The 18,010-nt window shown below is 36.9% G+C and overlaps 1 protein-coding gene across 1 annotated transcript in view; it reads left to right on the top strand.

Annotated features, from left to right (window-relative positions):
- GNB4 (G protein subunit beta 4) overlaps positions 1 to 18,010 on the top strand; it is a 32,221-nt gene continuing 14,211 nt past the window's right edge. The window contains exons 1-2 of the mRNA XM_085301216.1: positions 1 to 55; positions 16,088 to 16,187. Coding sequence (XP_085157342.1) covers positions 16,131 to 16,187 — 57 coding nt within the window. The 5' untranslated portion in view covers positions 1 to 55; positions 16,088 to 16,130. The remainder of the gene's footprint in view (positions 56 to 16,087; positions 16,188 to 18,010) is intronic.

Genomic DNA, 18,010 nt, shown 5'->3' with positions numbered 1-18,010 from the left:
GCCGCCGCCGGCGGGAAGGGCGTTGGCTCCCCCGCGGCCGGGCCTGTCCGCGACGGTGAGTCCGGGAAAGAGCTAGAAAGCGGCGCCGGGCCTCTGCGAGCGGGGCAGGGCCTGGGGTTGGGGAGGCGCGTTCGCAGGGCCGGGGGCAGCCAACACCTAGGGTAAGGCTCAAAAAAAAAAAAAAAAAAAAAAAAATCTTTCCTTGTCTCACCGAAAACTTCCTCAGTAAATTGCACCCGTGTGCGCCTGTGCGCATTTCGGCAAGGATAAATCTGAAGGTGCTTGTGGTCTTCAGGAAAAGTGCAAAGTCATTAGATGCTTTTTGTGGTGTGTTTCGCAGGTACGCTGTTGCTTTCTGCCTCTGTTTCTCTCTTTTTAACAAAAGCTGCTGCTACTGTTGGTGCTCGTCACCGAGGTTATCCAGCACAAATTTTTTACCTTTTGTCCTCATCAAAAATACCGAAAAGCGTGAATTGCATATATCTCATAGTCAACGAGATTAGTTTATGCTGTAATATTACATGAACTAATCATAAATAAGCTGCTTATCTTGGGCTAATTATATGGAGTTTGAGGATAGACATGTTTTTTATTAGGCTGATTATTTTAGGTTGGAAAATGGATGAATTTTTAGACTATCAGGCTTATTTTTGTTTCTGAAATGGGAACGCAGTAGGCKTCAAACCTAAATATGAGTTGAAGGGGAAAAATGTGTAGAACTTAATTTGATTATTTATATGATCCGTTCTTGAACGGATAGTAAGAATAGTGGCTCTCCTCTTCTGGGAGGTATAGGAAGTATTAGGAAAGAAGGGAAAAGGGTGTCAGGGAGTCTAGAGGGAAAAGACAGGTAACTAAGCCTCTGCAAGTTCACTGTAAAAGTATTAGGAGAGATAAAAACAGTCTTCTGAGTCAAGGATTTTCTTATATCCAGTAGAGTTCTATGTTTTAGTTCAGTCTTTTCTGTGCTTAATATCTTGTTCAGAGCAATTTCTCTGTGAAAAATGGTTCCCCTATTGTAGCTGGGTGTTTTTCCTCCTCTGCTGCTTGTCAGCACAGATTCATTCTGGTTCATAGGGGTTTCCTTGCTTCACTTGCACATCAGATGCTCCTGCAGTAAATACATTCTCCAGAATGTGGTATACTTCACTGAATATAAATAGAAAATCCAGAGATTTTGGTAGTCCTTTTGGGAGTAGGTGACTGTTGGGGTAACAGTGGAAATAATCTGGAGGCATGTGCCTGCAAAGTTACATGAGTGTGCCGGGGAGACCTTCGGAAGTCTACACTCTGATTTCTACTATTAGTACTGAAAGTGATCCAAAAAGATAGTATTTAATCAGATAAAGTGACAGATATATTAGAACTATTGGTTAAAGTTGGGAAACTGTGAAGGARCTTTAATGAAGATCGTATCTGTATCAACAAATTAAAATGAAACAAACCATCTGACAACCCTTAAAACTGAAAGTCTTTTAATGGGATGGTGCTCTTAAGCTTTTTCTATGATGTTTGTGATTCTTTTGCATGATCATATAGATAGATTGCAGTGAAGTTAACCTGTGCTGCCATAGGATAGCTTGATCTATGTTGGAAGAAGGGGCTAAGAAAAAACTGTAAAATGAATAATGTAGATGAGTTAAAGTATAAATATTTTGAGAATAAAAACAATATAATAATAAATATTTTTTTTCCATTAAATCATGARAACTTGGGCTTCAGGTTACAGGGAAGCCTTTTTCTGTATTCTGTGAATTGATATCATTAAATGAGTGCTTGGAAAATTGGTCTTGATTGAGTGCTCAGGTCATTTAAGTGTTAAGTAGAAGACTGTTGGCTGCAAATGTAATCTGCTATGTTTATGTTGGGTAATGAAAGTTTTCACTATGTCTTCATGTTCTTTAGTTGAGTAATAATGTATCTAGCACTTAATTTTTCCAAGTATTCTAGGTTCCCAAACAGTTTGTAAGGAAAAACGTGGCACTCCTAAAAACCTCGTTAGAAAACCTTTCAAGAATATTTTTGACTGTGAACTAAGCATAGTTTTTTCCTAGAATGTTATGCAACTTTTAAAAAGGTCACCAAATTTATGAGTGTAAGATCTTGAAGGTGAAGTAAGAAATAAAATACGTAATACGCAGTGTATTTTAAATCTTCCTCAGTTACTGTCTTCTCTGCTGGAATCATAAATTAAGACTGTGTGTTGCTAAAGACAGAGTCATTTGATTTATTGTTTCTAATCTTAGGAGTYGCTTTAAAGAGTCTAGTAAGAAATCCAAAATCTGGGCTTGATACGTAATACATGATCATGGAACATAGATACTTTGAGAGGGACAATGATGACGCAGAGATTTGGGTTTTATTTATTACTGTCTGAGAATATTGATGCACTGATTGATGCAATTTTTGAGTATGTAGAACTTGTTCTTTGGAAAGCATGTATAATATTATTAATAAAAATTTGTTAAGTTCCATCAAAATTTTTCTTTCTGCTAATGAGTCACAGACCTATCACTTCATCTTAACTGTAAATTAAATTTAGTTATTATTATATTTTTGTATGAGACATCTTTATTTTGCAACTCAGTGTTTTGTAATAGAATTTATGTGAAAGATGCTAAACAGCACTAAGCCAAATGATCATGAAAAACATAAACGTTTGCTATTTCCTTAAGATTGTGGTCTGATATTGATACTAGGGCAGAGAGCTTCATAGGGGTGCAACTTTAAAAAAAACAAAACAAAACAAAAAACAAAACACACAAACAYTTCACTCTTGGCTTGTGTTAATGTGTGTAAACAGTGAAGCAGTCTATCTTTGCAGAGAGTCTGAAGGAAAAGACCAAGAGATGAACTTAGTGTTTTGAATAGATGCCAGCTTGGATGCCTGTTATGATACTTGATGTACTGATACTATGAATCACAATAGTTAAATATGGAGAAGCATCACACGGAGAAGATTGAGGATTGGGCTGAAGGTTTATAAAGAACAGAATTAAATAATATGGATAGATGTGAAATAACAAATAGTTGTATTGTTCAATGAAGAGAGATTACTGGTTTCACTTCCCTTATGCTTCCAAAAGTATGTGAAATGCTGACATACTGTAAAACAAGTTCTGGTTCAAATGCTACAACTCTTCCAGTTTATTTCCACATGAAAAGACTTAAGTTAGAAAGGAGAGGAGAGAAAGAAGTGCCCTTACTATAATATAGAGCAAAAAGAGCTTTCAAGTTAAAGCTATTAAATAAAATCAGTTATTTGGAGGCTAACTGGTTTTGCCAATTTGCAGAAGCTGTACTTTTCCCTTCTTCCTTTTGTTGGATTTTGGACAACTATTAATCATATGGACCTTCAGCATAAGCCAAATGTTTGAGTCATTGTGAATAGTACTGTTCTGAAACAGTATTAAGAGCTGAGTAATGTTAAGATCTAAATTAATTTGTAAGATTTAAAATGAGGAACAAAACCAAATCATCCAATCAGTCCTGGGGTTGAACTTCTTTCTTAAGAGATTGAAGATCTTGGAGCCACTCTTGATGACCGACTGTGGGTCTTTGCTGTCTTTGAAAAGAGCAAATAAGCCCATCACAATAAATGGCGGGAACTGGTGGACATCTTGAGTCCAATGCTTGGACATTTTCGTAGTATACTTAACTCAAGTGATGAGCATTCAGTTTTCTAGTCTGTGTGCAAGGGTTCCCTCCAAGCAAATTGTGTTTACTRTATTACTGCCCTAAGAATCTGTAATTACCACACATGGATTAGAGGACGTGTCCTGTGGCTGTTGGTACTGAAACAGTCGCATGGACCTGACTGGCAAAGAATCCTAGAGTTTATTCCTTTGGGGAGTATTTTGAGAGTTGTGGAAGCCTTTTTGGAGATCTCTGAGCATTTGAACATCTTGAGGGCCAGAAGCAATAAAGTCATGTTCACCTGCTTTGTCAGTACTACTTCTGGATTTGAGTTAACTTGCACAGAGTGCCTAAGCAGTTTCAGGATAATTTGATAATTTGATTCTTCTTGGGTTAATTTTTATATAAAATTCTGGTGCCCTGTATCTCTCTCTCGCTCTCTCGCTCTCTTTTTTCTTTTTTCTTTTTTTACATCAGCAGTTATTCCTAATGTAAATTATATTAATGTCATTTTCTAATTGGAAATTAGAATATAATTTATGTGATATTTGTATGCAGTTTAAAGTCTTACGTTAAAACTAAAGATTTTTATACTAGTACATAATATTGTTATAACACATTTAGTATTTAAAGTTGATTTTGTTAAAATTATAGTTGAAATGAGGCAGTATTTTTCTGTCTCCTGACTGAATGCTTTAARTGTTTGTTCACATAAACTTACTTTATGCTAAGATTGGAAAACATAATTTTTCCCTTATTTCAATTCTTGATTTAGATTGAACTTAATCATTAATAAGCTGAAAGAAATATTCAAATTGCATATGTAAGTGCTACTCTTGTCAAAATCTGATTTAACACTCAGTAATTTTAGAGCCTCTGGTGACTTTAATCAGTTTTGATTATTTGACTTTAAGATTTGACAGTGCAATGTAATGTCAGAGTACTAAAAAAAAAAAAAAGTATGCTATGTTAAGTTTTAGATAGACTTGTTTTATTTTTAAAATGTTTCCAAAATTACAAACTAGGTGTAAGCAAATGTATTTATCTTGTACTGCCATGCTAGAGTGTGAACTGGACTCCTTTATAYGTACCTTTTGGTGGGGGAAGGAAAGGAAGTAGCAGAGTTAATCAAGTTTTGTGGCACTTTCAACATCCGGAGAAATAGGCAGGGTTCAGCAAACAGCATGGTAACGTTTCCAAGAAGACATTGGATCTAGATGCTCTACAATTTGAAGGAACTGTGAGTGATGTTAGTACTGCTTTTCTACCTTTGGAAAGGTAGTGAGGATGTAGCAGGGATATTGGATCCGCAGAAGTGCTAGAGGAGAAGCAGCAGTGCACATGGCAGTGTTGTTGCRTTTTATATTGAAGAATTAGAATGGAATTAACTTATCTGGAATCTTACGGTTTCATGTTTGCCAGCATAGTTTTGAAGCTTCTGATTTTTTTTAAGAGTGTTGACTTTGTATACAGTGTTAAAACWAAATTTTATAAATTGAGTCTTCTGTTGTCCTTCTATGTCTTCTATTATTCCAATGTTCACTTTATTCTTGACTAATTTACTAATGCACTTAAGTTTTTTCCTTGTTTCTGGGTTTTGTTTAAAATGAATTTGTGAAAAACTTAAGATTTCCTAAAAATAGTTACACACACACATATATTTTATATATGTATATATACCTTTTTATGTTTGCATTTGAGGAGAATTATATGAACTATTGTTATTAAACGCCTTATTTTATTTTTATACCTTTGTGGAGTAATACTTATTAGGCAAGAAACTTCTCCATTGTTGTTGCTCTTTCTAGATTCTTTTAGTAGCTTGGATATATGGTGTCTAAATAAAAAAAAAAAAAATCCAAAATATGCAGAATGAAGTGTCCGGGAAGTAAAACTAGTGCTGTAGTTGTATTGTTTTGTCCTACAAACAAAATATTGGTCTCTAAGATAATGTGACAGGAAAAAGGGAAACTCTTAAGAAGCAGCCCAAGAATGGGAGTAGGATTTTTTTTTTTTTAATCGCAGCAGGATAAATATATTTCAAAGTAAGAACACTGCAGTTGAATATACAACTCTGTCTACTCTTCATTGCTGTTCCTCAGACTTTACTGAAAAGCAGCTAATTGGGGAAGGTCGGGTAGGTGGAGACAGGAAGCCGTTAAAGCAGGTTTTTGCTCATCTATCATAGTTTGCTACAGATGCAGAGATGGGCATCGAGAGCAAAAACATGCATTTTTTAAAAAAGGGAAGAGATGAAGAAAGAAAACTGAGTTTTTCTCCTAGCGGTGTTAATTCTGAAGCTTGAGCAATTTTTTGTTCTCAGTTTCTACAGAAATGTTGTGGCCTTGAATTATAGACCTTAGTAGTAAATCTCACAGCTAAAAGGGCAAGGTCCTAAGCAAACAGTTAAATTGCTTGAGGGTTTCATTGGTAGTGCTAATGTTTGCTTTTGCATTGAGTCAGATAGCATTTTGCTTTGTGCTCAGCTTCTGAAACCAGACATTCAAGAATATTTAGCATTTTGTACTATTTTTTCTAGTCACAAGTGGTGAAGAAAACTCAGAAAATGGGAGTATATGTATCCCAAATTTTAAAAGCAAAAGATGTGCAAGAACAGATGATAGCGTCTTGCTTAACATAGCGTATTGCTTAAGTATTTGGCATTGTTTCTTTTTTTTGTAGTAAATGACCTTTTGAAAAAATGCAATAATACATGAGAAGCATTAAAATAATTCTGAAGAGGATATTTTCAATGTAGCAAATCATGCTTCATCACAAATGACTACCTGAAGTAGTTGTACAGTCTGCGTATTCTTAATCCTGTACTTTCGTCAGTAGAGGTCAAAACCAGCACTTAAACAGGATTTTCACTTTCTGGTGTAGGTTTTCTAATCATTCGGTGGCTCTCTCTAAAGCTGTGGTTTTAAAATAGATTTTAAAAGCCTGAAGTAATACATATCTCTTAGAAGGAAAAAAAAGAAAAGAAAAAAAAGAAAGAAAAATCTACTTAAGTAGCTTCAAGTCTAGTCTGGGAGAGCACTTAAAAAATTATGTGGCCGAGAATCTCAAATAATTGACCAAAAACATATTGTGAACCAAAAGCAGAATTAAAACTAGACCTGAGGGCAATAGCTTTATCTGATCTTTGGATAATCAGTGTTGTACAAAACCCAAATGTTTATATCCCCTTGTTTTGTTGTGAAAGAGTACAGCTGTATGCTAAATGTTACAGCTGCATAATTATGTGAGCTGCATAATGCCTCGCTGTAACTTCGGTACCATGGGAGTGTGTGTGTGGTGCTGAATGGTGAGGAGGAGGGAAGGGTGCCGAAGACTACGTATAGATCAGATGCATCTTTTTTCCAAGTTAGCTGATAGATTTGAAAGGAAGCAATGTGTATGTGTAACTGGTACTGCTGGGCTTTGTGGTTTTGGAGTGTGTCAGAATGCTCTACTTCAAAAAAACAAAACAAAACCTCTAAAAACCTGTCAGCCAGAAATTATTTCGGTCGAGTGAACAGTCTTCTCGCTCATAGATTTGAAACGCTTGTTCTGTAGACAGTATTAGTTTCTCTTAATGTGTTTCTTCTCGCCCTCTCCTGACTTTACCCTTAAAATGTTGTTAACATGTTGCATTTTGTGCATATTGTGAAGCCTGCTCATACTTAGAAAACAGGAGGCTGTTTAAGTAATCTTTGCTGCATGTAGGCTCCAGATGAGCTTTTCTGTGTACAACATTTTGGTTGGTCCCACAGCATTTTGCCTGATCCTTCAGAGCTCAAGTGTACTGTGCCACTTCAGTAAATACCAAAGTACTAGCCCCTTAACAAATCGGTCTGGTTYAGAGTCAGATTTAAATGGTCTTTAAAAATGGCTTCAGATCGTCAGTTTGCATGCAGCGCACTATGGATAGCAAAACCTACTAGAATAACTTCTAGGCATAGCTGAGTATTTGAAGATGCAAATAATACTGTTCTGTGGCTTGTTCTGTGTGTTTGTCTATCTGTCCATCCCCTAGGAAAAAAATTATACTGATATCATCTCTGTCTTGTTTCTTGAGGTTGTATGTTTTTGTGTCAAGGTCTTTCTCGCCACTTAGGCGTTCTGTATTGCAGAACCAGTATTTGTTCAGTAATGGAGTATCCTGTGGTCTGTGAACCAAGTGTTCACTGGAGAATGAAAAGGCATTGACATGAAAGGCAACATAAATTGAATATCACAAAGTTTTGTTTGCAGGGAGTGTAATTAARAGTAAATTTTTGCTTACGTACTGAGAAGTTTTGGCCTGGGAATGGAGGTAACAAATACAAGATGTGAGAACGGCTCTTTTGGACTATAAAGTGTTGGTGACTTCCTTAAATTCCTTTCTATGCTTTCTTTTAGCTTTGTTTAATACTTTTTTAAATCTCTTTCTAGAATCTGGGGTGTGTTGGCAAAGAGGAGTAGGGACTTCCTGTGCACGTTCTATGAATGCACTTGGTTTGCATTCTAAGTTGAATTTTAGAAAAAAACTCATATGGGCTTAAGATATCAGCCCAGTAAACTGTCAATGTACTATATGAGGGAAGGGTAAAAGTCTTACTAAGTCCCTGATAATTTTTTAAGGAGAAACTTAATAGGAATTACTTCACTCTAATTTCTCAACTGCAATTTCCTCTGGCTATTTTGTGACTGCTCTTACAATTTTAGTATTTGTCACTCTATTTGTCTTCCATGGAAACATTAACCAAACCAGTGATCAAATGTGGAGATGGGTGGTGTAATCTGTTAGAGCTGATCAGTGTGTGGATTTGGTTTCTCATTTGCAAGCCGGGCGTGCGCAGTGCCAGCTGTGCTGTTAAAATGGCATTGAGTTCAAAATGCCACAGCACTGCTTCGAGACGCGTTAGAGCACCGTTTTCTCTGCTCTGCTAGGTTCACTAGAGATGGATACTTTCAGTAGTGAAGTGAATTCAGATATTTACGTTTATCTGACTCAAATTTCTTCTGTTAGCACCTCTGAGTAGTTACTACAGTAAATGCAAACATCTTTTTTTGGCAGGCTTTGTTTCAATGTTATATTAAAATTGCAAGCAAGTAACTCTGTATTTACATGTGTAAAAAGTCATGTATGAAATGTAGGGGTCCAAAGTGTTTTGAGGGAGGAGGGAGAGAGCAATATTGTTGATTTAAAACTACCTCTTCCAGCTAGTTAGTGGGTGGGGTGGTACTGGTGATGTAAGTGCACAGAGCATGCAGGAGCTGGCACATGAAGAAGCAACACTATATTCATATCCCGCTAACTTCTGTTTGCTCATYGGTCTCTTTTGCAATCTGTCCTTTCTAGCCATGCTTTAAATCTTGTGCATGTACCTTCAGCGAGTCCTTAAAATTCTGTATACGTATCGGTTAGAGAAATGGATACTTATATACGTTCTGCTAATACCCGTCCTCTTGAGAGGCGTTGGTTGATTATTTCCTGTTTTTGTACCCTAGCTGCAATGGAGACATATCRCTTTAAAACACTTCCAAAATGTGCAGAAGTGCAACAATAGCGGTGACCTCAGAGAGCCAGGTCGCACCCAGGCTCGCTTCCTGTTATGTTCTTGGGCAAGCTGGAGGCTTGTTACATGCTGGAGAACTCGTGTTCGGGGCTTTGAAATCRGAGTAATAAAGTATTGGAAGTCACAAACTCATAATGTAAGATCTAAATCCTAAGGAAAAGATTCAGGTTAGGATTTCAGGCTCGTTTTCTAAATGGTGACTTGTTAATTAATCACTTTCTGCTTTAGTGAAATGTCTAAGATGTTACTCTGCAACTAATGTGAAGTGGCACCTCTCAAAAAAGTGTTAGGGATATAAGGAAAAATATGCACTGGGAGAGTTTGTAGGATGAGAGAAAGACACGTGTGCGCACAGTTCTGGCCTTTATGTAGTGTTATTTGAACTTACACCTTTGTCTGGATTTGGTAACTGTATTAGTTGATCTGTATGAAAGCTCTTTGCTCTGTCATCTTTGCTTAGTGATATAATACTGCTACCACTCAGAGCACAGAGTTTTTGGAAACTTGAGTAGGAGATACAGCCTTTGAGAAACAAAGGGGGAGACAACTTCAGGTTAAGATACAGTGTAGAAAAAAAGTAATTAAGTATGTGATTTTCCTCATTGAGTTTGTGTGTTGTCCTTAATCGTACCACAGTAAATATGGTACATAAAATTTCCAGCAAAGTACTCCTTTTTTCTTTTTGTACGTGAAGATATGCAACTGCAGTACAACATTGATGCATTTATGTTAAATAGCTTTTAAGCAGACTTTTTTTTAAGAGATTTTACTTTACATAAGTAAAGACACATTTGGCCATTGTGTCAAAGTTAGATAGTTTGAATCTGTTCTTGAATATGTCAAATCCATTCAGACTATTGCAAAATAGCCTCATACTGTTTTCTTCTCTGTTCATGGCTTTGGGGAGACACAAATGAGTGGGCAAATCTGCCCAAGTCTCACTGAATGAGGAACTGTTTTGTTGTTCTCTTTGGCACATTAGAACCTATAAACTATTTTTCTGTTTATGCTGCAAGGGTTCAGCGTTGTAGCAGGAACCCCATCTTCTACCACTGTTTAGACAGCAAAACACGCACTCACTGTCATCAGTTTTCTGAAAACAAGCAGATAACTTTACACAAGCAACTTCAACATATAATGGTTAGCTGGACTGAAGCCAGAGTTTGTGTAAGCGAGTTACCAATATAGCTCACTTAAAAAAGATCTGGAGTATCTCTTGGTGTCTTTTTCCTATATTTAGTTAAGTGCTATAGTTAGCATTCCTTATGTTTAGCCACCTGTGTGATCACTTGTGGGGATGATCACATGAAAGCTATGTGAAACCTCATGTCTGTCTTTCTGCTCCGATGTGTTTATTGCATATGAGATCTTATTTCATGAGTTTAAAAACTTAGAGCTGATATGTTTGGTAATCACTTATATGAATTCTCAAGACTGTTTTTTTATGTAAAATAAAGTTATTGCCTAAATATCTTTTAATGGATAGCTTTTAAGAATTCAGTCAGACAGAATGTTTTCTTGCAGTCTTGTTAGTGTCTATAGCAGGTACAGAAATAGCAACGCCTTCTTGTGGGGAGGGGTGTATTTACCCTTCTCTAGTGTGTTAGTTTTTTCTCCTGTCTGTACGGAGCTGTTATGTGGGAATAAGCTTGGCTTGCTGTGGCAAGTGAAAACACTTTTTTCTTTCTTTCTTTCTTTCTTTTAAAAAAGAAACTAAATTACRGTTTACAAACTAAGATGTTAAGAAATCTTTTCTGGACCAGAAATAGCTGTACTTCTTAGAACGTAAGGTTCCTATCATTATGTGTCTGACTGTTCTGTTTCAAGCAATCTGCCAAAGATCAGCCCATTTCCTGGCTTTCCAGGGCTGAGTCTGCTCTTTGTGTGTTCCCCCTCAGCTTTCCGTTTCACTGTTAAGGGTAGTCAGGAGTTCCCTTTTTGGCATACAAAATCTCTGCCACCCAACATGTGTGGACACTGTCCTCTTGTGCTTCAGGGCAGATTACCTTAGAGGTTCTGGACTTGATGATTCCTCAACCCTGTTTGTAGTGAGCTTCTTGAACATTAAGTTCAGAGCAAAAGAAAGAGTGGTGTGCCACTCAAAATGTCTTGGTATTACAGAGAAAGTAACTTTTGAGACAAGAACCTATGGTAATTTGCCACTACCTTCCCATATAATGAAGAATTAGGCTGTTAGCAACTAGTGAATCAGGAGTAGTGTAAGGGATAATTATCTGTGAAGCACTTGAGCTGGCCAGTGGCTTTCTTGACACTAAATATACTGCAGAATGTTAGCTAATTATTTTCCCTCAGGAAGCCATTTACTTTGCTATCAGTAAATTCACTTGAGTAAAAATCTGCTGAGAAAAATTACATTGAGGTACAGTTCAGCCTGTAAATGACATTGCTGTTATGAGGGCAAAGATGGCCCTTCTTGGTTACACAACAGTTATTACTCACAACTAGCTCCCTATGCTGTTGGCCTCTAATGGGAAGCATGTTGTGTCCTTGACCCCATTTCTTAATTGCCTGGATATTTTGCGGTAGTGCACCCTCTAGCTATCAATATTATTAATAAAGTTCTTCCACTTCCTGTTGCCCTTTACCTCAAGGCCTCTTTGCTGTTGCAGATGATACTATTAATCATACATCATGCACATCGTGAAATGCGTTTGAGGAGAGGCATCTAGCTTTTCTCTAAGGATTTCTACTGCAACTGTTGAAAGGCAGGTTGTGTTGATACTCTGCACTTAGGGTAAGGTAATTTTTTCTTCCCCTCCATCTAAGTACTTACTTCTCTGACTGGTTTATCTTTTAAATATTTTATTTTACCTTCTGTCTCCTGAGATGACAAGAGGAATGCAGACTTCTTTATTACTCATAGTGGCATGGGAGCACATGCCTGCCTTGTGCGTGCATCTGAATTCCGAGTGTTGTAGAACTGGGTGCAAGCAGAAGTCCACATGGTTGTAACGAAGAGTTTTCCAGGCTGTGGAGAAATGCTCCTTATTGCCAGTGTTTTGATCTTCTTGGAAGGGGAAAAGAATAGGCATGTGTTCTCTATAACCCTCGTGCAGATCAGAGTTGAATCCAAGTGAAATTTCAAGTAATTTGTTGTGTGAGATTTGTTGTAGAGATAACCCGTGCTCTTTGCAGTCCCAACAATTAATCTGACAAACCAAGTTGTTTTTAACTGACTGGTAGCGTTTGGAAAAGGCACACTTCAAGGTTGTGGTGATAACATGCTCCTCCACACTGATGAAGGTTCATAGGATGCTGCCTCTGATTTACCAGTACTGCCAGTCATCTCGGTCCTGTGTTCTTGCCAGGGTTCACTGGTCACTTCACTGGTCTGCTTAGAAGCAATATTACAAGAAGTAAATCTGATCCTGATGATGGTCTACACATGCAACTCCTTAGCTATGGCTTCCTCTCTTTTTCTCTTGTTTAATTGCCTCACTGTAGCATCAGAAGCATTAAAATAGCTGACAGAGCTCTACCTGAGCGCATAAAGCCCGTGCATGGGCTTATCTTCTGCATTGCTGTCAAGATCATGGCACTCAGTAAAAGGTTCTTGCTGTAGTTTGACAGTAGTTAGGATGCACTACTTGCTGAGTTATTGTGTATCAGGAAACCAGTCCATGATAGTCTACTCCTTACCCTTTCAACCTCTTTAATTTCCTGTGGACATCTTCCAGTAGTGCATGATGTCTTTTTTTTTAAATTTCTATTTATTTATTTATTTCTATTAAGTCTCAAGTGGATGTATCTGGCCCAATTTATGGTGGGTGGTCGTTTGAACATACGAGTGGTTGTAGCGAGAACCTCATAAAGCGAGGAGAACGAAATTTGGGACCCACTTCAGTTTGATAGTTAAGCTGTGCACTCTGATTGCTGTAGTATCGTTGTGGTTATATATAGCTTAAGTTCGCTGTTCAGCTACTGCAAACTGGGAATATGTTTTAATACTTAAAACTGGAATAATTGAGTTTAAGAATAATCTGGAATACTTTGTAGAATCCTGTCAGGATTTAGAAGCTGTTGTATTCATTCAGATATAGATTGAACTTGAAACATTGATGCATTTCTGCTGAGTAGAAACCCTGTAATGACCTTGTGAATTTTAAACTATAGTGAAACTGCTAGGACTTAATTAGTCAAAGCAGTGATCTTCCGAAAGGTTACTTGAAGATCAGGGGGTTACTCATTGTCCTTTAATTTGTTTAGAAATTGATTTTTAAAACAAGGATAGGTGGATGGGGAGGTTTTTGAAGCTGGGTTATGTCTATGCAGAAACTTGTACAGGTTTAACACAATTTAAAGCTGTTAAAACTTAACAGCTGTTTAGCTGCTGGTACAGCTGGCTCACACAGAAATGGCATTAATGAGGAATAATACTGATATTAATAATGTTGCTAACACTGACTTTATGGCTGAAGTGCAGAAAAGCCATCAGTATTAGTGCCAGTATCATGTCACAGTTGTTTTCTAGTAGGCTCACAGTTCTGCCTACCAGAAGAAAGCTACCCTGACTGTAACTACTTGTGACAGCAATGCATGCTTCCAGGTAATAGTTACATCACTTTTTTTTTAATGACAATTTATTTTCTGCTTCAGGGTTACTTTTCACTGAAGTACATGGCACATTGTAGGGCAGAAGCTGACTTTCCTGCTCTGAAGATTAGAAACATACCAGCTTTTCTATTAAGAATCTTTATATCCACTGCTGAAAATAGCRTACAAGACTGCTGCAGCTTTGGCAGGCATCTTGGCTTGCTTGTTACGTACATTGGAATCTGTTGTTTTGTCTTTGTTACCTTTGTGTGGGTTCTGGAGTGAAAGAAGGGGAAACATTTTTTTTTTAAAAAGGGTCAATTGAAACTATCAGAACTGAAAGTGGGTCTGTATTTCGTATAGGTATAGAGGTTTAGTATCCCAATCAGGTGTATTAAAATTGTAATTAAACTTCAAAGACTCTAAAGGCATGTGATTAGCTTGCCTGCTAAAGTGATTACGGTTCTTAATACTTCATTTTTGCAGTGGACGTTAGTGTTGATTACTTCTTTTATGCCAACTTTACAGTAAGCAGTATTAAATAGTCTGGGCTTCTGAATTAGGAAGTTGATGACAAATAAAGCAGTCACTTGAGATATCTCGTGGATTGTAATTAATGTCTTTGTAGTTGAACAGAGTTGTAGGTTTAAGGAAGGTTAAACTCTGAACTTTATAGTTTGCCTATGCATAATGAAAATACTGGTTAGATCATCTAGTCACCATTGTGCTCTTGCCAGTTATGACACATTTTGATTCAGAGTTGATCCATTTATTTTTTTCATTTCTGGCTTTGTTGTTAAATGGACTTTGTGCTGTATGATAAAAGCGTGGAGATCCAGGCTTGGTGGTGGTGGGGAGCCCTTCTTGAATAGCAGGAAGTTTCATAGCTCTCACTTAACGTGAGCTGTAAGACAGTCCGAGGTGAATATCTTTCTAGTAAATTATTTTGAATCAAAAGCTTTCACTCTAACATCTTTGTAAAATGTTGCTCTTTATAGACAGAAAAAAACCTTCCAGAATCTGTCTTTTGGAAAATGTCAATGCTGAAGTGCAAAGAACTGATAGCTGGACCAAATAGAGGGATTTGCCTAGAGATCTACAACAGACACCTCTGTAGTCGTTTTTCCTCCTATTTTTTGACTGGTTTTGGTGGACTAAATTGGGTGGACATTGCTGTATTGGCTCTCATGTTTAAACTGAATATTTAGCATATATTTTAATAGCTTCTTCTCCCCACTACTTTCCTTTCTTCTCTTAATTTTCATTTTTTTAATTTCTTCTTCTATAAGCCGGAAGTGTTTTGGAGTTTTTAGATGATGTAAGAGAAGAAAAAATACAAATGTTCCTGATGTGTTTGCATTTTTCATGATAGAACAAGCAAGCGCCTGGCTTGTTCTTGAACAAGATGCTGGTTCGTTTTACTTTAGCTGGGAGGATATTGAAAGCTAGAGATGGGTGAATAGAGTTGAAAGGTCTCTGTACTGTTACTTGACTGCACTGTTCTATTAAGGATAAAGGAAAACTGCTCTGAGAAAACTATTCAACAAATAATGAAGACTCTTGCTATTTGTTGACCTTTTTATTGAGATTACATTGAGTCCTTGTTCAGACAAGAACAGCTTTAGGCTGCTGCAGGCTGCACCACCATGAAGATGCTTTTATGGATGTTTTCATCTTTGCTATCCCTTCTTACTCTGTGGGTACTTTCAAAATGCAATCGTTGTGACTTGCTCAAAGAAAATACGGATACTGTAGGAAACTTACTGTTTCATCTCTGGTCTAAGATTAAAGCTTTCCACCTTTAATGAAACAGAAGCATTCTCTGGATGTCTTGTACAAAGATGGTTGTGTCATAACACTGTTGAGCTTAAAGTTAAATGCTTAAGGCAAGCATTGCAGTTTTTGCTCTGTGTTGCCACCTTGGGGTGAAATCTGATGTTCTTATAAGTTGGAGGTGGCTAATGGTGCTACAGATGCATTTGCTGATATATATGTGTGTGTGTGTGTGTGTGTGTGTGTGTGTGTGTATATATATATATATAAATAAATATATATATATATATATATACACACACACACACATATATATAAAATAAAATACGGCAGGTGTTCCTGTTGACAGTTGCTTCAGTATTCAAAATATACTCAAATTGGCCATACTTTTTGTGGTAAGCCAGGAATATAAATAACTTAGATCTTGCTAAATTTTGTAGACAGTCTACTGAAGGGAATATTTATTTGGAAGCCTTTTTAAGGGCAGAATCAATATATGTATAGAGCTAAAAAATAATAGAAAAAAAGGAAAAAGGGGAAAGTGATATTTAAACTTATTTTTTCTTCTCTCTCATTGGCAGGTTTTCTTCACCAGTGTAGTGTGAGAAACACCGATTGAAGAAGATGAGTGAGCTGGAACAGTTACGGCAGGAGGCAGAGCAGCTGCGAAATCAAATTAGAGTAAGAATTGCATTCCTTCCTTATTCTTCACGACAGAGTTCCTACTTCAAAGGAATAAAGCATAAAGACTGTATCTGTCACATGCTGCTGTTTGAATAAGAGAAAGCCTTTGAAACTCCGTTYGTAATATTTCTGGATAAAATGTTTTATTTCCTATAGTGTGAGTGTGTGTGTGTATTTTTTCCCTGTTTAGTGTGTATTTTGTCACTAGGTATGTGTGCATTTGTGCATTTTTGTAGGGGGGAATAAAAAAGAAAAAAGCAGCAAATTGCTAGGACCTAGGCCCAACAAGTTGAGATCAAGAGTATTAGGAAAGCTTATTTCTGCACTGAAACTACTACTACTGACCACTGTATTGTCACTTTTGATACGTACRCAGATCAAATCACAGTGTGAGGGAAAACTTTCCAGGGTAGGTATCACTTCTACAGGCCCCATTTCTTTGTTTCACGATGAATTTATTTTTGACATGTGGATCCTCCTACTTGCACTATTCTTTTTGTTGAAAATACTCATTGTAGATAATTGAGCATTAACTGCCGTGCATCAAGTCAATTTGCCAGGGAGCTGTTTCAGTGTAGTAAGCGCAAGAATCTTCAAAAGTCATTGTCTTTTGTTTCAAAATTTCATCAATATGATGCATTTATAAATTTATGTGATGGAAATAGTGCTTTTGCAAACATAGTCCAATCAGGACTACAAATTCCTTAGGAATCTATTCCATATACACTGCATTTTTGTCTGTGTGACATCTGCTGGCGCCAGTTCTTTCGTGGTGSTCTGCTGCTTTAGTGCATTGGACATTAGGCTGCTTTTTAGTATCAGCTGTGTGATACACATACCCTGCATGTTAGGGGTTGTGTATGGGCAAATGCTGCTTTCATGGTCGTTCAGTCAGTATCATTCAAGCAGAGGTCTGTGTCATATAGTTGCTGTTTAGCTCGGTACGTTAATGAAAGCCAAGCCAGAGGTCAGCGTTCAAGCACTAAGCACCCCTCCAAGCAACTCCCTGCAGAAGAATGCAAATAAATTTTAGTTTAAAATATTTTTATTATATTTAATCCTTATTACAATGTTGCAAAAATACCAGGTATATATAATTTTTCAGTTTGTTCTCTACCTAATATGTAAAAACTTTCTCACCAGGTTGTGTAGGGCTCAGCCTGTGTCTTTGTAATTCAGATTTACTAATCAGCCTTTTTTTTTTTTTTTTTTTTTTTTTTTTTTTTTGAGAAATGGATTGTGTGAGGATGGAGATGCCCAGTAAATAAGAGAGCTAGACTGTTTTGCAGGAATGTTTGGGTGTTTTAATTTTGTAGCATAAAAATCTGATTGTGTATAAGGACTTAATTTTCTGGTTTTTAGACCAAATTAATATTTCACTTGTTAAACTTAACACCCAAACTTGAAACTGGATTTACACAGATGTAGCTGAGCAACTACGGCTGTTTCCATTGAAGTCTGTTGGCTCTGCATTGGTAATGTGCGTCTTTAAATATGATCGCAGAAGATGCTTTATTCTTAATTTGAACTTCAGATTAACATGGCATTAAAAAATACACCCGTTGATTAATTATGTTTCGAAAAAATTCTAAGTAATACAATCTCGTATAGATAGTTAATTACCTTGTTTATTAAATCAGCACATAGCTTTCTTTCTAAAAGCTGTTTTGCTTCAGATGGGGAAGAGTAAGAGGCTCGACATAGGATCATTTTTTAGAAAAATCGGTTTATTAAAGTCTAGGTATTATCTAATGAGTTAGTAATTTTCAGGAATTATTGTTTGATGCAGTCCTAGAGAAGATGTGGGATAGCTAATAGCA

Source organism: Rhea americana, unplaced genomic scaffold (assembly GCF_003343005.1).
Source record: "Rhea americana isolate MKP2758 unplaced genomic scaffold, rheAme1 scaffold_174, whole genome shotgun sequence".
Classification (NCBI taxonomy): domain Eukaryota; kingdom Metazoa; phylum Chordata; class Aves; order Rheiformes; family Rheidae; genus Rhea; species Rhea americana.
Note: the sequence above shows the minus strand (reverse complement) of the source record. Positions and strands in the feature narration are given on the sequence as shown.